Below are 24,562 nucleotides of genomic sequence, written 5' to 3' on the forward strand. Positions count from 1 at the left end.
AGTAATGTCTGGTCTTCCTTTTACTTGTTCCCAAAAATGTTGTGCCACTGCCAGTTAACCTCCCCACTGGAAACAGACAATGTTAGTTTAATAAAATGCTTAATTGAATACAATCTTACTGCACATTTTAATAAAAGGGGATACAACTGTTCAGCACATTTAAATGCAAAGATCAAATACATATTTTAATTTTACATACAGAGTGTGCAAAGCAGTAATCAGAGCAAAGGGTGGCTATTTTGAAGAAACTAGAATATAAAACATGTTTTCAGTTATTTCACCTTTTTTTGTTAAGTACATAACACACTCTTGGCATTCTCTCGATGAGCTTCAAGAGGTAGTCACCTGAAATGGTTTTCCAACAGTCTTGAAGGAGTTCCCAGAGGTGTTTAGCACTTGTTGGCCCCTTTGCCTTCACTCTGCGGTCCAGCTCACCCCAAACCATCTCGATTGGGTTCAGGTCCGGTGACTGTGGAGGCCAGGTCATCTGCTGCAGCACTCCATCACTCTCCTTCTTGGTCAAATAGCCCTTACACAGCCTGGAGGTGTGTTTGGGGTCATTGTCCTGTTGAAAAATAAATGATCGTCCAACTTAACGCAAACCGGATGGGATGGCATGTCGCTGCAGGATGCTGTGGTAGCCATGCTGGTTCAGTGTGCCTTCAATTTTGAATAAATCCCCAACAGTGTCACCAGCAAAACACCCCCACACCATCACACCTCCTCCTCCATGCTTCACAGTGGGAACCAGGCATGTGGAATCCATCCGTTCACCTTTTCTGCGTCTCACAAAGACACGGCGGTTGGAACCAAAGATCTCAAATTTGGACTCATCAGACCAAAGCACAGATTTCCACTGGTCTAATGTCCATTCCTTGTGTTTCTTGGCCCAAACAAATCTCTTCTGCTTGTTGCCTCTCCTTAGCAGTGGTTTCCTAGCAGCTATTTGACCATGAAGGTCTGATTGGCGCAGTCTCCTCTTAACAGTTGTTCTAGAGATGGGTCTGCTGCTAGAACTCTGTGTGGCATTCATCTGGTCTCTGATCTGAGCTGCTGTTAACTTGCGATTTCTGAGGCTGGTGACTCGGATGAACTTATCCTCAGAAGCAGAGGTGACTCTTGGTCTTCCTTTCCTGGGTCGGTCCTCATGTGTGCCAGTTTCGTTGTAGCGCTTGATGGTTTTTGCGACTCCACTTGGGGACACATTTAAAGTTTTTGCAATTTTCCAGACTGACTGACCTTCATTTCTTAAAGTAATGATGGCCACTCGTTTTTCTTTAGTTAGCTGATTGGTTCTTGCCATAATATGAATTTTAACAGTTGTCCAATAGGGCTGTCGGCTGTGTATTAACCTGACTTCTGCACAACACAACTGATGGTCCCAACCCCATTGATAAAGCAAGAAATTCCACTAATTAACCCTGATAAGGCACACCTGTGAAGTGGAAACCATTTCAGGTGACTACCTCTTGAAGCTCATGGAGAGAATGCCAAGAGTGTGCAAAGCAGTAATCAGAGCAAAGGGTGGCTATTTTGAAGAAACTAGAATATAAAACATGTTTTCAGTTATTTCACCTTTTTTTGTTAAGTACATAACTCCACATGTGTTCATTCATAGTTTTGATGCCTTCAGTGAGAATCTACAATGTAAATAGTCATGAAAATAAAGAAAACACATTGAATGAGAAGGTGTGTCCAAACTTTTGGCCTGTACTGTACATGATTTTATACTGTGAGGATAAAGGGTTTTAATGGCGCCAGCCCAACGCAAAACTTTGTCCATGTGATTCTTGAAATGATCCTGAAAATAAGTGTGTTTTCTGTATTAATTTGGTTTAATCACTGTAAACAAATGAGACCAGCCTGGTTGTTCCAGTCCTCTTCCAGCCTGACACATTCCTGCCCCTCTAGTTCCAGACAAAAGCTACCAGGAAGTAGCTTTTCGGGTTTTTGTTGTCTTACTTTCAAGAGACACCAGCATTAATATCTCTACAGGTGTGAGAGTTATTACGCAGTTGTTAACTGTAGTTACATGATATGGTCAAAATAAATCTGACAGTAATGCCATCAAGGCGCTACTTCAACGTTTGTCCTCGTTTTTGGCTGTCCTTGTACGTCCCACCACTGCGAGCCTTTGTGGATGCCCAGGTTTGGGAACCAATTATTTTGTACTGTGAACACATCAAATATGTTTTGTTAATATGTGCAATTATCGTTTTGTGAGGCACAATGACATTATTTCAGTCCTCACCCTTTTTAGTTGAGCTGAGTTGTGTACACTGTTGAGATGTCTTCTATCAGTAATGCTAACAGCAATAAAATAAACACAGTGACGTGATCTGTGTGTTGAACATTGGCTGGCGATCAATACGTTCCCAGGATTCCAGCCTTATCATTCCAGACTCACACACAGCGCTCAACAGCAAACTGACCCTGTCAGTATACGTCAGTCATCACTGCACTACATCTGAAAATGGAAAATGGTGTTCAGGGCGTAAACTGAAAAACTTTATTGTGTACGATAAGTTTTTGCATTTTAAAAATATCTAAAAAAGTATAATAAAATATATTGTTTACTGTTATATTCTTTCCCAATTGTTTAAACATGTTACACGAAACTAGCTCAGTTTCTGTTCATCTTCTTTCTTCTTCTCTTCCTCCTCTCTTTCTTTACCTTTCTTCCTCCTCTTCTTCCTCCTCCCTCTCTTTGTCCTCTTCTGCTTCCCATTACTTTTCTTCTTCCTCCTCCACCTCTTTTCTCTCTTCCTCTTTTTCCTCCTCTTCTTCCTCTTCTGCCTCTCGCTCTTTTTTCCACCTCCTCCTCCTCCTCCCCCTCTTCTTCTCCTTCTTCCACCTCTTCTTCCTCCTCCCTCCCTTTGTCCTCTTCTGCTTTCTCTTACTTTTCTTCTTCCTCCTCCTCCTCCTCTACCTCTTTTCTCTTCCTCTTTTACCTTCTCCTCTTCCTCTTCTGCCTCTTGGTTTTTTCCACCTCCTCCTCCTCGTCTTCTTTTTCCTCTTCTTCTTCCTCCTCCTCCTCTTCCTCTTCCTCCACACCCTCCTCTTCTTCTTCCTCTTACTATTCTTCCTCCTCCTCCTCCTCCTCCTGTCCCTTTTTTTCTCTTCTTCCTCCTCTTCTTTTTTCTCTTCCTCTTTTTCCCCCTTCCTCTTCCCTTTCTTCCCCCTTTTCTTTCCTAATTGTCTTTTTCCTTCTTCTCCTCCTCATCCTCTTCTTTTTCAACTCCCTTTTTTCCTCCTGTGTTTAAATTTGTCCCAGTGAGCTTTTTGAACGCTCCATCTCTAAGGCAGCACTTCCTTGGGCACATTATTCATAGCAGCCCATATCAAATTAAAAATATGGTCATATCAAGCACCCACAGAGCTGCAGCCTCTGCCTACTACACCTAAATAAACGTCTTGATCACAACAACACTAAGAATATAATCTCTATATTTCCCTCTGTAAACAGTTCTCCCTGGTGGTCTAGTGGTTAGGATTCGGCGCTCTCACCGCCGCGGCCCGGGTTCGATTCCCGGTCAGGGAACTACTTTTCTGGGGCTGTTCGAGCCCTTGTTGTAGCACGCGATCTCAAACCCATACGTCATTCCTAACAAGTCAAGAATTTGAGGGTAAAATGCAGATTTTATGAAGACACTCACCCTATATGAGCTGACGTCAGTTACAGCTAGACACATGTAATCTGCCGACTGAAAGCAGGGACTGACAAATGTTCTGTAATGCAGAGCATATTTCTTATTGTTATTGTGATAAACATATTACTGATCCGAGAAGCTTTTAAAAAGCTTTAGAGGGGCGGTATAACTAATGTAACTAATTCAGCGACTCTTTATAATTAATCTTTTAAGTTGAGTACATAGTCTCGACGTTAACATCAAAAAAAGACCTCCTTCGAGCCGGATTCGAACCAGCGACCTAAGGATCACTGTGTCAATCACCTACAGTCCTCCGCTCTACCAACTGAGCTATCGAAGGGAGATGCCTATCAAATCCGGCTATACAAGTGATAAAATGGAACTCATGGTCTTCAGAACTTTACTTTATGGGTTTCACCTCATAAAACTCTGTCCATATTCGCAGCAGACAGCTACTAGGAAACAGAACACGCTGAAGTTTCATTCATTCTTTATTTTTTGTTCTTGTATTAATCATCCATACTTCAGCAATTATTTTGCAATATATACACTTTGCTGTTTATGGTATCTCTCCATACCAGCACCTGTGTCACCTTTTTCCCACCCCACCCCTCATAAACAATGAGACAAAGTCACAGAAGGCCCTCATCCACTGACATCCGGAGGAGCTGTGCCTTCAGTGGGGATGAGACCCGGTGATGGGAAAGAAATCCACATTTAAAGCAGGGACAAAACTAAAATGGTGAGTTACTAGCCATAGCTGTTTGCTACATTGCTCACATGGCTTCAGACACTGCACAACACACATCAAAACCTCCATATCAACAATTATGCTTTTCCCAAAACACTTGAGGTTCAAGGTTTAACACAACACTTTTTAACCCTGGAATAACCAGATCAGGTACAAATCAGACTCAGCTCATCCAGTTCAGTATGTTAAGAAATATTTATTTCAATTTCTTATTCACTGTTTAGAATTTTTTTAAAAAAATAAGGAGAAAGACAAGGTAAAATTAACAATCAAGTGACTTACTGATCATACAAAATCAAGGTTTTCCCAAGTCATTGTGCAGTGTTTGGGCCAACAGAGCAAGAAATCTGCAACAACACCAGAGGAAATGTGATTTTATTACATTTTACAATGTTTAAAATAATCATTTTCATCATGCCACCTGCACTCGTACCATTCTGCTGCTAAAAGAGGGCTGGACATAAGACCAAAATCTCCATCCACAAATCTGCTACAAAACCTTCCAGGGTCATCAAGGAGTCTGGTAGGCAGATAAAGGCTCAGTGCAGAACAGAGGCAGGACAGATGATATGTAGAAAATAAAATAACTCTTGACCTCACAGAAGAGCAAGTGTACAAGGGTTTTGCCATTAAAATTCATTACATTTTACACTCAAATAAAAGTCTACCATCAAATCTCTTTTCCAAAGAAAAGATGTTGCAAATCAGCTTAACGTCTGTATACAATGAAAACAAAAAGACAGAGTATTCAACAATACTGTCTTCGTAAACCAACAGTAACAATGAAAAGGAGCATAATTAATACAACATAAACATACAAAATAAAAAGGCAGTTTACTCTATGATAGTGTCAAAAGAAATGCTATTAAAAAGCAAAGGAGTAACTAAATTTCATATTAAAATAATGTAAAAAAGAAAAGGAGTGCCTTCCACCATCTGTCATCACTAGAGTTAAAGGATGATGGGATTCCCCTGGAGTACCCAAATAATACCCTAAACTGGGAGCATGTTGGTAGTATACACAGTACACAGATTCTTTCTTCTCACACACACACACACACACACACACACACACACACAGGTCTTGTAACATTGTGATAAGGGGTCACATACAGACCCAACTCAGAGACTGGGCAGTGTGTTATCAGTCAGGAGAGGTAGAGATAAGGGGAGTTGTTGCGATAATAATGAAGCTAGTGATCTCCAACTCAATCACAAGTCATAGATTAAAGTTCCCAAATTATGTATCCTTTAGAATGTGGCCTTTTCAAAACACATTGCTCCTCTGGCACACATACAAAAAAGGCTTGATGTGATGATTTGTCCTAAAAAAGCTGCTAAAAAGCTACAGCAATATTTACTGAATTAATTCAGCTTCTCACCGGAGCTGTTACATCCTCACAGAGAGAACTCACATTACTGACTGGCCGACACAGCGGCTCATCTGATTTAAATGAAGTAAATCAGCAAAATGACTTCTCGGGCTGGAACAATCATTTTTATCATCGATTAATCTGCCGTTTATTTTCATGGTTAACTGATTAATCGTTCAGTCTATCAAATGTCAAAAAGTTGTGAAAATGGTTGCCGATGAATTTCTTTCCAATCAACAAATCTCTTAATCACTGCAGCTCTACCGCCTTCTGGTTCAGATTGCAAACTGGATGCACTATTTTTTTGTGATGCCAGCCAAAGTCCAGTTGTAATGTGTGTCCTGGTTTTAGGGACCTGCAATTTAACTTCTCAAGTAAAAATGAGGAAACAGTCTGCATTAACTATCTCTGATTACGCATGTGAGGCAAATTTACATTTACATAAATATGGGACCTTTAATAGATGCCTTTTTAACTGTGTTTTCCCCGTCTACTGGGAATGATATCAATCCCTGTATCCTCAACAAACTTTCAGACAGACCAACTTGAATTTATTTGAATACTGAGTTTGTTTTTTACCATGTGTTTGACCAGGCCATGACCTCTGCTTCAGGTCCACTCTTTGTCCTCTCCACCCTCCAACCCTCTGCCCGGTCTGAGCGGCTTTCTGGCTGTGAGCCCAGCATCGGCCTTTTGCTTCATTTCTCTTGAGTTTAAGCTCTGACAGTGAAGCTCATTCAACTAGAACTAAACACTTAGGCCTTGAAGTAAATCCTCAGCACTTAGTTCTAGGAAAATGCTCATCATCGTTAAGGTCTATAATCAAATCCTCACCTAGGTGCCGCACTGCTGACAGGATACAACAGCGTTTACATCCACCGAAACCATGTGAACCACCAAAGGGGACATAAATAAAAATTATAAGTAATACTGGTACCTGTGTATCTAAGGTTAACGTGTACCACAGTGACTCAATAGTAAGACTCCAAATAGGCCCAGAAGAGCAGGCCTTAGTTTGGTCTTTTGTCATTTCACACACAATCATAAACGTACAGAGCCTCGGTCATATAAAACCCATCAAGTCAAAAGTAGGAGGTAAAGTACGGAATGACATTAACTGAGGATTATAGTGATAATGATAAGAAGTAACACAGATGGATAACTCATAGTAACGTTCTGATGTGTTCCAGAAGCTTGCAGGCTGAGGTGTAGTTCATCAGCACCACCACGAGAGGGAGCAACAGCACTTCAACCACAAACGAGCAGGTGTGTTGAACAAAGCCAACACACAGTCCAGCTGTCCTTCCCTTCATCACTCTTGGTTTCCTTGTGTTTATAGTGTTAGCCAAAGTACCTGTTAAGTACCGTACAAGTTAATTTTACTCTACTCCTATCCTACGCTACATTCATACACCATCTTTGTCTCTTTCTGCTACATTGTTCCTGCGTTCCCTCCTCCTGTCCCCTCCCCCACCGCTCCAACTTCTTTCTCTTTGTCCTTTCTCTCCCAGTTTTCATGAAACTGCTCCAACATTTTACCTTCTTGTCCTGGTTATTCTCTCTCTCAGTAAAGTGAACTTGTTCTTGTCCTAAATATTAGTACCTATTCATTCTCACTTGTTGACATTTAGTACCTAGCTGTGTAGTAGCTAAAACCTTGAGTGCCATCATTCTTTCTGCTGGTTTCTCAGCCTCCGCCTCTTTCTGAGTTGCTTTTCTGACTGTGCTGCAGCTTCCTCAAACTCCCTCCCCCTTCTGCTGATGTGCTTGCTTGAAAACTATGAACTTTGGACAGACTTGCATTGACAGGAGAAACTAGCAGTGACTGAAGAGTGGTTCCCTTCGCAAAACAATATCAATGTCCTCTATAACCCAAAATGTCCCCCTGCGCCCCAGTAAGTGCTGGCAGAGAGAGTGTGTCTCAGTCCAGGACCTCCTCTTTTCCTACTCCTGCTTCTGTTATTTTCACCGTCTCTTCCTTTACTCCTCATTCTCCCTTCCACTCTTCACTGCTCTCACATGGATGTTTCCTCCTTCTCCGCTGCCCTGTTCGCTTGTCCTTTCACTTTTCCATCAGTCCGTCATCCTCTGTGATGCCCTGAGCTCGGAGCTCTTCCAGGACGTTGTCGAGATGTCCGGGGTCGGGGAAGCCATGGCCCGTCAGGTTGGAGCCGAACTCTGTCTTATGGTGGACCTTTAAGGGGGGGGAAACAAAGTTTTTTCATTTGTTTCCCATGTCCACATATCATACAATATGTTGATAACAGAATTATCGTGACAGGCCTAATCACAACTAGGGTCTCTCAAATTCATTCTTGAGTTACAGTTTAATGTCATTCTGTATGTACCTCGTTCCAGATGACGGTGTCAGACTCTCCAGTAGTGCTCGAAGTCCCAACTGAGAAGATCAACCTGCGGTCCCACGCTACCAGGAGCAGTCTCAGTACCTAATGAATGGTATAGTACAGGTAAGGACAAAAGGTTTATTTTAAACAAAATAACTTAATATTCAGAATGTATCTACACAGGCTGATGGGTGTCTATAACAGGATGGTGGATTGTGTTTACCTTGCGTCCTCTCTCGCTGTCTGGGAGGTAGCAGTGTCGGGGAAAGCCTCTGGCAGTGAAGGGCTTTCCTGGGTTCGGATGCTCTGGTCCCTGAAAGGAGAAGGAGGGGATTGATATTAGGAGGCACTCGTGCTAACTCTGACCATGTCATACCTAATATGGGAATATAACCAACACTTCTGTCAGCCCAATCTTTCTGAGTACCTGAATGCCTGGTGGTATGTTGTAGATGATGCGTATGGTTTTGCAGTCAGGATGCCCTGGCAGAGAGTGAGGGATGACGTGGTACTCCATCTTCCCTGCTGGTTGGTTGCCTGTCTTTACACCATAGATGGTTTTACAGGTGGGGCACTGAAGGCTGCACAGAGAGGAGAAAATTGATGAGATTATTTGCAAAGCAGCTGAGAGACAATGAAGACTGATGGTCTTCGTGTGCCTAACCTACCTGCCGTCCTTGTTGCCATTATTATACATGGCCACCAGACACTGGAAATGGTACTGGTGTCCACACTGTGCTAGTCGCCCAACTGACTCTGCTCGAGACACAGGCCCCACCCCTGGACCCTTATATCCAGACGGCCCCCCCAACGGCTCCATACAGATGGTACAGTCCTAACAGAGACAAAGAAAGTGAAAGAAAGCCATCAAGAACACCTTACTGTATTTAGTTTCATGTGAAACCAACACCAACACCATGTGTCAACTGATTCAACACTATGAAAGATATAAATACAAATAGTGCTCATACCTCCTCTGGTGGACTTTTTACTTTCTGCAGGTACTTCTTTACCACCTCCTCTGGAGTTTTACCTACAGACAGGACGGAGAGGTAACAGAATGAGTTTTATTAAAGATAAGACAAGGTTCAAGCTGTTAACCTGTGTGTGACACCTATTGGTGAATAATTTCTAAAGCTGACTGCATGAATATCTCGCTCATTAGAAACTAGAAATGCACCAAGTTATTGACTGAATATTGATATCAGCCTATACTGGCCCCATTGACTGCCATCGATGGCAGTGGCTGATGTTTTTCTGTTAGGGTTAGGGTCAAGGTTAGGGCTGTCACATCAGTTTTGCACTGGCTAAAAAGCAGGGCTGGAGACTAATGGTGTCCCATCATCCCCTGGACAATAGAAAATGTGTTTGGGATGAGCAGTGATCTTCCACGTGCGAAAGCATCTGTGATGTATTTCTGCATCTTGACTTGAGTGCTTACCCTTGCGAGCCTGTTTCTTGGTGGTTTTCCTGCAGCAGTGGCCAAAGCCTGGGACAGGTTTGATGTCGCTCTTGCTGACAGGCGGAGGGTGCAGCACAAGTTTTGGAGGTCTAGTCAGACACACGGGCAGAGCAGCAGCACTCATCAGAATACCTGTGATCCCTGAAAAACAGCAGAAATTGAATCTGGTTAGAACAGAAAAAAAATCTTCCTCTCTGGCTTCTTGTGAAATTCCCCAAAGGAATGAATCAAAATTTCAACTTTTTCTATCTATCACCAGAAGCAGCCCATGGCTAGGAAGTGTGTGCAATTTACCTGCCAGTGCAGGGTGAACAGGACTGGATCCATTGAGGTTCTTCACTGGGACGGTGGGTACTCTGCAGGAAAAAATACGAAGTGTTTTGTTTTTTGTGTTTTTCAACACTTCCTCACAGGCCTAAAGTGACTGTCAGATCAGACAAGCTGGAAAATACTTTGATGTTTCCATACGCTCAACCAGACAGATACTCACTTTGAAAAATTGATGACTGTCATTTTTACACTCAGAGGTCACAACTGTGCAGCCAAGTTTCACAAAAAAGATGACAAGTAAATGATATCAACTTAATAAATTAGTATCCTGTCAAAGGTTTGCAAAAGCGGCAAAAATTTAGGAATAACAAAAAAGTCAAAGACACAAAGCGACTCAGTTCTCCCCCTGTGTTTCTCTCCTCTCTCTATGATGTATCCTTTTCCTCTGTTGTATCTCCTAGTCTCTCTCTCTCTCCTAGTGCACTGGGATGTTTGGCGGCCGGAAAGCGTATGTATGACTACGCCCAGCCGTCTGTTTGTGTTTATGAGAGCTAATCCGCTGAGTTTCCATCTTCTCAGTGATCTCACAGAGATGGACGTCATACAGCTGCTTGCTGGGGATTACCTGCCTTGTCACAAAGCTCATCATCATCTCTAAGTGATCAACACATACGTATCACACTCACACACACACACACACACACACACGCACACATACATACATAGATGTATATACATATATATATATGTATATATATATATACATATATATATACATACATATATATATATATACACACATATATATATATATATATATATATATATATATATTTCACTGAAACTCTGAGGTCAGGTGATAATAAACTACTCAGCTGACAGCTGTATGTGCCAACACAGTCATTAATCTGGGGTGAGTGGCAGGTTACTCCATTATAGACGCCCCTTATAGAGCTGGAAGCTTCTCAGGCCGTAGAACAAAACATGCACACACATGCAACATGGCCTGGGAGTGTGAGTATGTGTATCTACAGTATATGGGTGTGTGTGGGCGTGGGGGGGCATGAATGTATAAAGAGAACTGGCTACAGTGGCCCTATTCATTCCTATGAAAGTTTCTCAGTAATGCATGACACCAGAAAAGTTCAACCTCCTGGGTTGAACACTGGAAAAACAAGCAACTTCCACATCTTGGGGTCTTAAAGCAGGCGTACTAGAAACTTTGCTGGCCAAGTGGCTAACTTCTGCTGGCTGAACATTTAACTTCCCATTTAGTGCGCCACTAACCTAAACGGGTATCAAATGATTTAATCACGCTGCTCTTCTAGATATTTAAAGTGTAATACACAAGCCCCTCTTACAACGCCTGTTCAAGGCAGGAATATCACAACATTCTGCCGCCTCGCTGTTCTGTATATACGGTACTATAGTATTTTGGTGGGACAGAGTTATCTTGCACTTAAGAAACCACAAAAGGTAGTAACAGTGCTGAAATGGGACCATGGGCAGATGGGTGTGACGTTTCGACAACATGCTATGTGTGTAGGGTTGGGATCCGGATGTGGTTGTTTTTTGGAACCGGGTCCAATGTTCCGGTTACGGAACCGGTTCCATCACATTTGGAGTAACGGTTCCTGCAAACGGTTCCTAAATTGTAAAAAAAAAAAAAAAAAAAAAATGTCACGTGCATTTCCATTAGAGTGCGGCACGAGCCACATATTTCGTTCCGAACCCGACCGAGCCCGACATTATCTAATCACTAAAGCACTGAGTTTGTGTCACAGAGTTGTCATGGTTACAGGCTATTTAACAGGCCTGACGTGCGCCGTGGGTGCTCAGCTGCAGAGAGGGAGACCTCCGTGTTTGAGACGGGAGCGGGCGGCGGGAGGTCCGACGCTTCCAGCGAGGGGAGAGGGAGAAATATAACAAAATAAGATAAAATAGGAAAAACCTGTCTCCCTCTTTTATTTTATTTTCAGCGTTTAATCAAGGCGGAGGCTGGCGGCTAGCGATCCGAGGCTTCCAGCGAGGGGAGCGGTAGAAACAAACAGCCAATGTGTGTCTGTGTGTGTTCTGTTCAGGTGTTGTCACGTAAATAACAGTGCCCAAGCATGAATGCATATAAGTATTTTTTATTATATTGCTGTGGTTAATTTGAGGTAATAGTGTTACTGTAGAAATCAGAGAATCACTTTTTGTTGTTATATATTCTCAGGGAGATGATACAAGCTCTAAATCTGAAATACACACCACACACAAATGTGTATTTTCATCTAATTGTACTGTGCAACAGTTAGAATAAAGTTTTTGTATTTGTATGATTGCATTTGTGTTTATTATATACTTGTTTAAGTATACCAAGTATAATGAATATAATGTAGGAATCGGTAAGAGGAATCGGTAAGGAATCGGGATCGTTAAAATCCTAACGAGTCCCAACCCTACATGTGTGCGAAACTCCAAAGTAGATCTAAAAAGCAGCATCTAGCAGTTAGTGGCTAACTCATCAAGGAAGAACAGGTGCCAAAATGTCCGCACATTGGAAAAACAATGAGGGGAGCTCGTTATCCTCCCAGCAGAGGACAAGATCAGCCGCTCTATAATAGGAATGATAAATGATTGTTATTGTGATGTTAATATTATTGTTATTGTTTATAAAGTGCAGTCAACACGCATGTTAAATGTCACAGAGAGGCCGCTGCCACTGTGTTACATGTCATGCCTGTCACGCCAATTTTGATTCCATGATGCCAACATATTACGTAAACTCACACTGGAGCGGATTGATGCTGCTGTTATTTGGTTCTATGTAAAAATGCAAAGATGGCATAAAGAAGGGACTTGTAGCAGCTCTATAGCACGATCTCTGTGTAAAAAGGGCTACAGACATTAAGTAAGTCTGCAGGCTGTGTTAAGGCCCTGAGTGTCTGATGACAGACTGCTGTTAACTCAAATCTGACAAGCCAAATTGGATGTGTCAGTGTTGCCATGTAAGTAAATGTAAAGATCAACTCTATATCTACTGAGTGACGGAAGCTGAGATTCAAGAAGAACACTCCTACACAGAAAAAAGTTTTGAAGAGGTCCATATAAAACAGCATCTCCTTGGAGTCAGGTTTAAACCAGCCCCCTAAAGATACCAGCATTTCCCCTACAGTCCTCCAGCTGAGCCATCAAAGGGGCAGTAATAAAGCCCTTCTTATCATCCAAATGCAAACACAATCACTCACACTAACAAACTAGTGTAGGCTGCATGACAGACAGAAGGACAGAGTGTGGAGATGATCTGTTGTTTCCTGTTGTTGGTTTAGCTTTAACAGGCTTTCTGTCAGTGCACTAAGCTGCTTTCACGTAACCCCACTCAGTGACAAATGACGACACGCGAGTGAATGACTCACTGGGATGTGTGTGTAAGTCTGCATTAGTGTGGTTGAGGGAGAGTGTGTGAGAGAATGAGTTTGTGTGTAAAATGAGGTGTTATTTCACAGGCTTCAGAGAGGAAAAGTGAAGCAGGAAGTGTGAGTAGATGAACAGCAGACATACAGAGTGAGGAGTAAACAAGAGAAATCACTAATTTAATCTGCATGAATACAAATAAGCAGATGTCACCAGGTGATATTGGTCTGCTGTGAGCTGCCAAAACACACTTTAAATTCAAGTGACAGCACATCACAGCATTGTAATGTCATTAATAGAAAACTGTTACACAGATGGTCCTTTCCTGCCTATAGCTATGACACACAGTAGTAGCAGAGTAGATCACCACCATATATGTATAATAATCCAGATGCTGGATCCCAAGATGGCACCTAATAATTACAATGGAGTTGATCGCCTATGATTTCCTGTGGTTTCTGTTGCATTTATGTTGTGCATGTGATACTAAACAGGCCTACTCTACATATCATTCTGTAAAGAAAAAATATCTTCTCCTGACCCCTGTCCACTTCCGCAGTTTGATTTTTCCTCTCCCACTCCATGGCCTGACAAAGTGACTATCCTACGATCCCACAGGAATCCAGCACAACAAAGTGACCTTCCATTGATAGCAGGCATGTGACAGCAGTTATGATTAATTTGTTCAGAAAAGCAAAACTTGCCTCTCACATAACAGTGTTGTATGGGTACAAACGTCACACGTCACTTTACAAAGCGTAAAAATAATACTATCTAGATGGGACTGGTATCAGAAACCAACTATCCATGTGTTCATATGTGGCCACCATCACATCTTAATCACATCAAATTTCCATCTACATTTGATACTTCAGATTAGTCTGAGCCCCACTCTGTAATGCCGGCGCTTTGCTGTTGTACGCAGTCAAAGTAGTTTAAGATCTTATTTGTCATGAAGGTTTATATGTGACAACATAAGACAAACATACAGAATCCTCTGTTACAAACAGGCGGTAGCCACAGAGGTAACAAATCTGCCAGGGGGTCTGCCCCCCCACCCCCCCAAATCCTGAAAAGATGTCCAAATATGAATTTCCTACTATATATATATAGTATATTTACCTTGCTCAAACGGCGCTATTCAGAAAATATGCAACAAATGAAAGCTATTACTATCTAAATAAATTACACTTGCAGAGCAACATTAATAATTGACACTGTACTTAGACTTGACGTGAGCTATCTGACACATATAACCCAATAAAGAGATTAACGTTAGTTAAAAACCCATGTGAGTCATGCTTTACTACTAATAGGACAACACCACTTCAACAAACCACATGCAGAACTGCAGAGCACTGTAATACTAGAACAGATGGTTCTGTTAAGTCTTGAGTTTATTTATGATTACATTTGGTAATTATTATTTGGGACAGCAGTGCATGGTTGCTTGTTGAGGAAATTTTGTGTTTGTGTGTATGTGTGTGGGGGGTGGCGGGTGGGCATTTTTAGAATATCTGAATATATATATATCATTATACTACTATTACTATTATTATCATTATTACTGAGGGCAGCTGCTGGTGATGGAAGGGAAACACCTATAATAGATCTGTGCTGGATCAAGTCAATGAGTAACAATCACAGTGATCACACACACACACACTCTCACACACTCTCTCTCTCTCTCTCACACACACACACACACACACACACTCTCTCTCACTCATACACACACACACACACACACACACACACACACATACACACTGGAGCTATTAATATTTAATCGGCTGCTGCGTTAGCAGGGAAGGCTTTACAGTATGAGGTAAGGAAGAGAGATGGGAGTGCTGAGTCAAGTCTGATCCTGGATTAGCTTCATGTAGCTCATTAACACACTTTCCAGCTACCCCACTGATGTGGTGATGACACACACACACACACACACACACACACACACACAGCTCCTTTGTTAACACAGTTGTCCCATTAAGTGTGTAAGTTATCACAGTGACTTTTGATTTGTGAAATAAGTAATTACCATAAATACCTGTTTTCCAATGTTAGCATACACTTTAAGTATATACTGTATATAGTAGTATCAGCGTATACATGATGTAGTCCCTACTTGCTGAGGGAAAGTCATTTTGTAGAAAACACTGTGTAATATAATGTTTATTTCTTGAAGTGAGGCACTGAAAAAAAGTCTGGTTCTGGTAATAGTACTGAAACTTAAGTAGGCACACATCTACCACGCAGCTAAATCATGTTCCTCTTAGTTCTAGGACAGCATACTGCCAAAGGAAAAAGAGGCTGGAGCACAGTAACCCAAGTATTGAATCAGCACTAGTACCAAAATGTCAAAAAGTCAAAAATAAAAGCCTAGTAGAAACGTAAGGGGAGATGTCCTGAGGAGCATTTCGGTGAGTAGCATGTGATTGCCTATTTTAAAATGATGTTGCATGCATCAATATAAGTGAGCAGAGGCTAAAGATTATTAAAATTATTATTAAATTTGATATCACCATCAGCAGAAAATGACGGACAAAACATGATTTCTCAGAAATCAAGTTAAAAAAAAGAAAGAATTAAAACACAAACTCAAATAGTTGGTCTCTCTGTTGAGGATCATTGTGGTTATAACTAAAAGAAAACTTGAAATGTCAATTTACATTGGGTAGAAAGTACCTCTGGAACCAGCAGCATATAATCCAAAAAAAGAAGAAGAGAAGAGAAAAAGAAGTATTTGGGAAGAAGACAGAAGCCTGGCAGCTGTGATGGATGATGAATAATGATGAATATATTTTTACCCATTTAACATTACTGTCCAGTTCTTTTATTCTAAACAGTTACATGAAAGACACTAAAGTATATTTAGTCTACATTTACTGTTTGTTTCTTCTTTATCACCAAATTGCAAAAGCATATTCCTTTTATATGAAAACCTACTTGGCAATAAACCAGATTTAGATTCAGAAGGAAAAGCGAGCTGCCCGAGAAGAAGAAGAAAAGGAGGATCCCGTCTCTGTCTGGTGGGGGAGGGCCTGAATGGGACTCCAGTCTCTTGACCCCCTGCGACCTCAGACCCGCCCTCCTACCCTCCGTCCGCTTCTCACCAGATCACACATTCCCCCAGCTTTGTCTCACACACTCCCTCCGTCCCCAGATGGACATCAGCTGGACTGATTTAGACACCAGACAATAACACACTCCCACACATTCTCACACGCATATTGTCACACGCACACAAAGCTGCACCCACAGCTTCGTACACATTCTTAATGACACACACTGTAACTCACACACTTGCTAATGGTGTGTCAAGGAATCTTCCTCTGCTTTAATGAAAAATAATTTGATGTGAGACAAAGTGGACAGGTTTGCTGTTGTGGGGTGACGTGGCATATAATAATACTACATTTAAAATGCAAGCTGGAGTTTCTTCTGTCAATAAACTTGGGAGATGCACTATAGTCTGACAAATAAAACACTCAGCAGTTAAAAAGTGGTTGCGGATGTTCAAAAATGTTCATTATGAAATTATCTAAATGTTTCTGGCATCTTTTGAAGCTGTTGTAATTATTCGAACTAACCTGACTGAGTAAAACTCACCAAACATTACCGTATTCAAAACATACTGAGAAACACCATCCTGGGTGTAAATTCATGATGCAGACAGGCAGGCTGGGAGGAATCAGGACAGACCAGCAGTCAGCCACTGACACCAAACAACACAGATGACTGTTAGGTCAAGCTGTCTGTCTACTCTCGGTCATTGCTCCTTGAGGTTATCTTACATGTTTTCCCATTTTTTTAATCTCCTATTATTACGATAAAAATAAGGAATTTCAAAGCGTACAAAGAACGACAAATGTGTATATCGCAACATACATATATACAACAAAGTTTCCTTCCTCTTTGCATTGATTAAACTCCTAACAACTCATCTCTCTATCAAAATCACATATTTAGAAGGTATTTTTTTAATGGAAAAATCTTTTTACTCCTTAAAATGGCTTGGATGTAACTCTGCACTAGGGTCACAAAGTTCATGGTTCTGTTCAATATGACACAGCATTGTAATTTGAGTTACAGTCTGGTTGAAATGGGTTCACGAAGGAATATTGTAACGGGTCTCAATTACATTCAGCATGTTAGTGAAGTCAGGTTAACGATAACCACGGTTATAAATGTACCAATCGTCACACCAGTTTCTTTTGCCCTGTCTGAATCAGTTGGGACTGGCTGCCTAATGCTGTGGGGACAACATTAACTTGTATTGTGTGTTGCTCCTTGTTTTCGTTGAGTTCCATTTATTAACAGACCTGGGTGATGTCAATGTAACTAACTTGACACGTCTCAAGTATTCCCACTAACGTACTTAACCCGCTGTCAGGCAACAGATGCAACATACCATGTTTTTTTTTTTTATCTACCACTACTGTTGGTTATTAAAGGATCTTCTATTTCTGGTCTGGTAATGATGTTACTAATCATACTGCATTGAGCTAGCTTAGCGTAGTGTGGGTTTTAATTATTGATATGTATCAAGGAAAGTTTAACTGGTAGAATGGAACTCATTTAATTGATGTGACCCAATTGGCTATAGAGAAGACACATCACTGTGTTAAATTTATTGGGACTTCAAAAACACTCAGTTCACTGGTGATTGTACAGTGGTGTTACTGGGTGACTCTTCTGTACCTCATTTACTAAACAGACACTGGCCTGCAGAGAACACACAAACCCGTCTGCCAAGTTTTAATTTTTTCACCAGCCCCACAAATCAAAGACAACAGACAGCGGAGACAGTTAGCCTGGAACTATTTGTCAAAGTCAAATTTGTGTGTGCTTTCACATTCTAAACTTTCTCATCTTTCTTTTTTATTTTTCTCAATCATTTAAGGGTATCACTTTTGCCCAAGGTTTCTTCCTGCACATTTCCCCAAATATCTGATATAGATTTGGTTTTTCCCCTGTCTGTGGTTACAGCTCCCTCTATGGGCCACACATGATTAAGACTTGAGAGAGGTGTAGTCTGCAATGTACTGGTAATCTAAACAACAGGTGCCGGCTCATTCTCACTGCCCATTTCTGCTCCTCTCTTCTTATCTCTTCCAAATAAAGTCAGACTTCTCTCTTTCTCGCACCTCTTCCTGCTTAATTTGCTTTTCCTCAGTACGCTGTCTGTGCAGCCCCCTCCTCTCACCACCCCCAAGAAACACACACACTCATTCATTCCCTTTGTGTCGTCCCTATAATCCCCCACTGGAGATAGAGAGAGCACACATTCTTCACTGCATCTCCCGTTAGGATTGTCAATATTTACTTTTACTGTGTTTACTGTGTGTGAGAGAGAAGGACAATGTGTGTGTGTATGTGTGCACTTGTTAAATGCCTTCGCAGCCGGGTATCGTGTGTGTGTGTGTGTGTGTGTGTGTGTGTGTGTGTGTCACCTCCCTCCCTCTCTCTCTCTCTCTCTCTCTCTCTCGTGTTGGCCTGATTTCTTGCACCACTGTGTGATCAATCTTTGACAGTTTGCTGACTCGTTTCTTTGTCTTGTAGCCCCCCAGCCCATTCCCATAAGCCCTTGTCTTAGGCGCTGTCTGAGTCTGAGGCTGTCCACACACACACACACACACACACACACACATATATTAATGTATCTACACACCCCTCCCCTTGTCTGAATTGTGATTGTCTGGGGGTTGAAACAATGCTGACTGGACCTGTACCATTGTCTACCTCTCCCCCACCTGAAAAAATATTCCCATAGTGAATATGCCACTAGATCAGTCATCTGTCATCTATACGACGGGAATTCCACCACATCCACCCACACCAATAAAATTGCCCTACCTCAATAAATGCTATGATGGGCATCTAAGAATCTTTACTAACTGGGAGTTATATTTAAAAGTCAAGGGGAGGCAGAGACACATAAAAAGGAGTGAACTCATGAAAAAGATAATTAAAAGAAGAAAAACAGAGGAGTAAAAGAAATTAAAGCAATGGCAGGAAAAGAATATAGAAAGGTCTGAGCATAGAGAGGGGGAAGGAGAAGAGAGTGGAAAGAAGAGAAAACTAGCAGAGGCTCAGCATTGTGCTGCTAATGCGGCCCAGGCTTGGGTAATCCAACAAAGGTTACTGTGGAGACCAACAATGAGGCTCTGAGGGGCCCAGACTGCTGAGACGCGACGGGAGAGGAGGGAGGAGAGGAGTCCGGGAAGGAGAGGAGGGGGCAGGGAACAGTGGACAGGGTAGAGGAGTGGGGGACGACCAAAAAAATCTCCATCTCAAAACCATCTGACCTTGCTTTTAGCTGGAAGGTGATTATCTGTGGGAATCCCATTTTTTGCTCTCTGGTGCTAAACTAAAACTGAAAATGCATCACTTCCTGAACAGCGGTAAGGGGAAACTCACACCTGCTGTTTAAACTGAAGATGGGAACGTTTCCTCGAAAAAGCTTTAATCACTGATGCATGACATCATGGAAAGTTGGAAAGTGTGACTATGACATCTAGTGTTATTGTGCAACTGCAGTACTCAAGAATCTTTTTGAGGAAGCTGAGTTGTGGCTGGAAGATGATTAAAATCAGCCTCTGTGGGTGAATAAGCAACACTTTCCCCTCCTCGGTATGACTTTGAAGCACGACAACAGCAAGTGGGTTGTGTTTTAGAGTCCACTGTGATGCTAGCAGTATCATGAGACTTAAGCCACGTTTCCACTTAACACTGTTGGTATAGTAGAACTGGTGCGTGACCTGTACGGACATGTACATAAACCCTAGATCTGTTCAACATTTCCACTGCAGACACTCTTAAAGAATAGGCTGCAATGTTTACTGTCTGTTGCAATCCATGGAATATCAACTAAAATAGCAGAGTGTCAATTCTCTCTTGACCAATCAATGGACAGTAGTGTTTCTAGCCCCACCTTTGGTATTGAATCAGTCGGCCAATGTGAAAATGTTCAAATCAGTTTGATATTAAGCCAAACATCAGTTTTCGACTTTTACCAGGTGTCCCACTTTACTCAGCAGCTGCTCCTGCATGCAACACAATAACACTACGTCCCAACAGAAAACTAGCATCTGACTGTCATGTAGCATAGAGTGGGGCGGAGCTGTGCAGAGAGTGTGAGAGAGGAGAGATGCACACTGGTATGTCTTAACTCATGCAACTTGACCCTATATCGATATAAATGGTGTTGTCTAAATGTAAATCTTGCTTGAAAATATATCATACGCAGTCGTTAAATCCTGATGCTAGCATGGCAACACAAAAATATGTTTACCACATTTGCCTTTTTAGTTTAGTGCATTATCATACTGGCATTTGCTAATTTGCACTAGCTCTTGGCAATGCCATTAGCTTTGCAGATATTTGGTCAGAAAGTATTGGACAAATGTAAAGTTCAGTCTGGACCAAAGTGGTGGACTAACAGACAGACATTGCTATGACTACCATGACTAAAAAGTCCAAAACAGGTTTGCTGTACATATTCTTTTTTTTTTCTTAATAAACCTTGGCAAATATCTCTGATCACTTCAGAAACCAACTTGATACAAATTTCAACAGGCTGAGTAAATTCTTGAAACAGAGCCACTAGCATTGTGATCAACTGAAATGACTGCAAAAAGGACAACCGCAAGATGGCTACAAATGTATTTTAGCTTGGACATGGAAGGCAACAGTAACACAGTGGGAGTTGTTAGGAGATGTGTTGGAAAGTCTTAGCTCAGAGAAAAAATGTTATGATGAAGTAGAGATGACAGGGAAGAAGAGGAGGAGGTTAAGGGCTAGAGAATAATTGGGAAGGATGCCGGAGTTAAAGAGTTGTTGGGTGGAAAGAGCCAGAGAGCATGTTCAGGCTGAGAGGACAGCAGTGTGGGAAGAGCGCTGGTAAGGCTGGCAGTTTACTCCAAATCTGGCGTGTTTGCACATGTAAAGCTTGTGATCATTTTCATACAGTTTATTTACCCTCCCCCAATTCACTGTCATCTGCAGCTGGTCAACAATGTATGTTGGTTAAATGCGTTAATGGATTTTTGTTCCCAGTTTAGTACTTTTCTTCACAAGATTCCAATTTGAGATGGTTATCTGGAAGTCTGAGCTGCTCTCTACTCAGGCCTTTGCACCATGCATTCCCATATATGCATAAAGTGGCTTTATAGAGAGGGAGGTGCTGCTGACCCATGGCCTTCACACTCACTTGCCTGTCCTCTCACACAATCCCTCCCTCCCTCCCCCTCTGCTCCACAGATGCCCCTTCACAGATGGACAACATGCAGAAGGCTTGGCTGCCTTTTCACAAACACACACGCACACACACATGCATGCATGCACGCACACATTCAGACATCAATGCCAATTCCAAGTAAACGGTTACAAGGTCAGCTTAACATTTCATAACTTCAGTTTGCCCATGCTTCCATTTTGTCCTGGAGATTGTTTGAATTCTAAATGTGTCATTTATTATCACTTCACATGCGCTTGAAGAAGTGTTTCAATTTTTAAGGTCACGAGAATTCACTCCCTGCTAGTGCTGCTGACACAAGACACATGAATGGAGGGTAGGTACTACTGGATCTCATTTTAAAATTCTTCTTTTGTGCCTCTGCTCATCACACCAAGTATTTAATTAAAGAAATTAGTATTTTAACAACAAACAGGTCAGAAACACCAAAAATACAACCGGAACAAACACAGAACAGGATAGAATGTGAATCTGAAGAGTCACACCTCTGAAATCACACCCTTCACAGTCAATGCAGTGTAACAAATACGCGACTCATTACAAAAATAACAAGCATAACACCTTTTGATGGGAGTTACAAGGGTTTTATGTATACGTGTGTTTATGTGTGTATACATTGATGCTGTATACCCTGCTGTGCAAGAGTGTTTTTGCGTGTTTGAACATGCATTTCTCATTGCATGTCTGTACAGGCTTAATAAATGTTTGTGACTGAAACAGGACTGCATGATATGGGAGAATATCCAGTATGAGATACCCTTTGAATTTTGCGATGACAATATGGGGTGCAAATAAATGCTGTTTCAGTGCCTGAAATTTTATAAGCCCTGACTATGCCATTCAATTATTTTCAACTGTGACAGCTAATAACAATAAGAACAACATTCACTCCAGTATGCTATTATTTGCATCTTGTTCTGATCTGTCAAACAAAAAAAGGTGCCACAAAATGTTGGTCTACATTTAGATTCAGACCAACTGTTGTTGACTCCATATCTGAATTTAGAAACAGCAGTGCAGAGCAGGAGCTTTACGAGTCTTGGCTATTTTGAGCCTGCTGCTCCTTGAGATGTTTATTGTTGAAATTCATATTGCAATAAAGATAAAAATATGGTAGCTTATAAGCCCTGGAGTGCACCATCATCACATTCATCACCTTCATCTTCCTCAGACCATGTAAATAACTATAAAAGGTCTTTAATAAAGCTATTGGTGTCAGTGCTTTTGTTGTGTGTATGTTTTATTTACTCACCCTGATGCTATGAGTGCTCTGGACTGGGCCATTGCAATCCTCTGTAATGCTGGTCTGCTCAGCCCGGCTAAGCTTGATCTCTGTGGCAACGGGGCATGGCACACTGTCGCTGCTGACGATGGCGTGCGCTGTGGCTTCATCACCACCGGCGATGGAGATGGCACAGGAGAAGGCGGCGTGGTCACGCTGTTGGCAGGGGTAACTAATGTGGCGGTTGGCACTGAATCATTGGCTGATGATGAGGAGTGCTTGGCTGGAATGGACGGGGGGTTCAGATTTGGGTTGGATGATGGAGGCTGAGGAGGCGGGAGGGATGGTGGAGGTGGTCTGTTGGAAGACGAGGAGATACCCAGAGAGGAGGTGCCAGCAGTGAGTGTGGCCAGCGACTGAGCAAAGAGCTGGGCGTTCCTTCTTGGAGAGGCGATGTTTCTGGAGATGGCGAGGCCGTGTGGCAGGGTCTGATAGTAGTTAGAGTTGGAGTTGGAATTCTGCTGCTGTCCTCGTCCCAGAGTTGCTGATTTAGACGGGCTCAGAGGTTTAGAGGCAATGGGTGCTGAGTTCTTGGGCCGCTGCAAGGTTAGTGAGCGTCTACCTAGAGTCTGTATCCCTACACCTCCTCCCCCTGGTCCTCCTGTATTGGTCTTCACACTAAGGACCAGCATGCACTGCTGGCACGAACAAGGCTGGCCCAGTCCAGTAGCCGGCAAGCCCCCATTGGGGTAGACAGAGCTTCCAACCCCCATGCTGGCCCCCGACACCCCAACACCCAGCAGCGCCCCTGTTAGGCCACCACTTCCTCCTACACCACCTCCTTTGGGTATTGGAAGAGGACCGGACACTAGAGGGTAGGCCATGTCAGCACGTCTCTGGATCCTCCGAAACCTCTGGCTCTGTCTGTTCACCTGCAGGAGGACAGAATCAAACATTAGTTTAATGACATTTCTGATGAATCCTAAATTATGGGGTCATCACAGTAGAGGAATGCTACAGCTGTGATAACTAAATATCACTCATGTAGCTGAAGAATTAAAGGTATGGAGGAAGTTTCAAGTGGAGTTCGTCATTGAATTTAAAAGCACCTGTGTCATGTTCTGAAAATCAATGAGGTAGCAGAAGCCGAGTGGTGTCAGGTCGAGGCAGGGCTGCTGATTGTGGGCGCTCTCAATTGCGATGGCCACCTCCATGTCGTAGGCCGTCCACGTACCCGCATCATTTTCCCACTCCCACTGCCAGCCCTGACCTGGGGCCGAGGCTGGGTCATAAAAACTCCTCCGCACCGGACGGATGGTTCCTGAAACAAAAAGAAGAAAAATAAAAAATGTGCTTTAGATAATTTCTTTGTTCCAATAAGTTTCTTCAATAGTTAACTAACACCCTTTGCAACTGCTGATTTGACGCCGTACCTACAGCGTAGCTTACGCAAGTGGCCTACATTGTTGTGAGCATGTATACAATCTCATGCGTCCCATTGATCATAATGTTAAAATGCAACACTCAAAAGCTTAAAGGGATCGACCTGGCCTCTACATTCCCCAGATTCCAATCTGATGGAGCATCCATGAGACATGTTGGTACCCCACCTCACAACCCACAGTGCTCAAAATATCCACCACAAATGCCCTGGACACCACAGGAAACCTCCCTGAGGTCCTGTATTCATGCCTCAACAGGTCAGGGCCAAGTCCAATCAATGGTGAGGCCTCTGACCTGTCAAAGCACGGACACAGGACCACTGGGGTATCGTCACATCCCCTGGATGCTCAATCAGTTTGGTAACTGGGGAATTTGGAGGTCAGGTTGATG

General features: G+C 42.4%; 1 protein-coding gene and 2 non-coding genes across 4 annotated transcripts in view; 1 reads left to right on the plus strand and 2 right to left on the minus strand.

Annotated features, from left to right (window-relative positions):
* Window positions 1-3,469: 3,469 nt before the first annotated feature.
* On the plus strand, window positions 3,470-3,541 carry trnae-cuc (transfer RNA glutamic acid (anticodon CUC)). Its single transcript has one exon. It is a non-coding gene; the product is annotated as a tRNA-Glu (tRNA).
* Window positions 3,542-3,902: 361 nt separating this feature from the next.
* trnay-gua (transfer RNA tyrosine (anticodon GUA)) lies at window positions 3,903-3,990 on the minus strand. The gene is given in 2 exon segments: window positions 3,903-3,938; window positions 3,954-3,990. It is a non-coding gene; the product is annotated as a tRNA-Tyr (tRNA).
* A 133-nt stretch (window positions 3,991-4,123) lies between these two features.
* LOC117255349 (E3 ubiquitin-protein ligase DTX4-like) overlaps window positions 4,124-24,562 on the minus strand; it is a 38,910-nt gene continuing 18,471 nt past the window's right edge. For both annotated transcript variants that reach the window (XM_033624150.2, XM_033624149.2), the window contains exons 3-12: window positions 23,839-24,050; window positions 22,760-23,661; window positions 9,876-9,937; window positions 9,561-9,722; window positions 9,091-9,152; window positions 8,788-8,954; window positions 8,547-8,700; window positions 8,343-8,432; window positions 8,123-8,221; window positions 4,124-7,968 (exon numbers count right to left, since the gene is read on the minus strand). In XM_033624150.2, the coding sequence (XP_033480041.1) occupies window positions 7,837-7,968; window positions 8,123-8,221; window positions 8,343-8,432; window positions 8,547-8,700; window positions 8,788-8,954; window positions 9,091-9,152; window positions 9,561-9,722; window positions 9,876-9,937; window positions 22,760-23,661; window positions 23,839-24,050 (2,042 nt within the window). In that variant the 3' untranslated portion in view covers window positions 4,124-7,836. The remainder of the gene's footprint in view (window positions 7,969-8,122; window positions 8,222-8,342; window positions 8,433-8,546; window positions 8,701-8,787; window positions 8,955-9,090; window positions 9,153-9,560; window positions 9,723-9,875; window positions 9,938-22,759; window positions 23,662-23,838; window positions 24,051-24,562) is intronic.

The sequence above is a fragment of the Epinephelus lanceolatus genome, chromosome 3 (assembly GCF_041903045.1).
Source record: "Epinephelus lanceolatus isolate andai-2023 chromosome 3, ASM4190304v1, whole genome shotgun sequence".
Lineage (NCBI taxonomy): Eukaryota > Metazoa > Chordata > Actinopteri > Perciformes > Serranidae > Epinephelus > Epinephelus lanceolatus.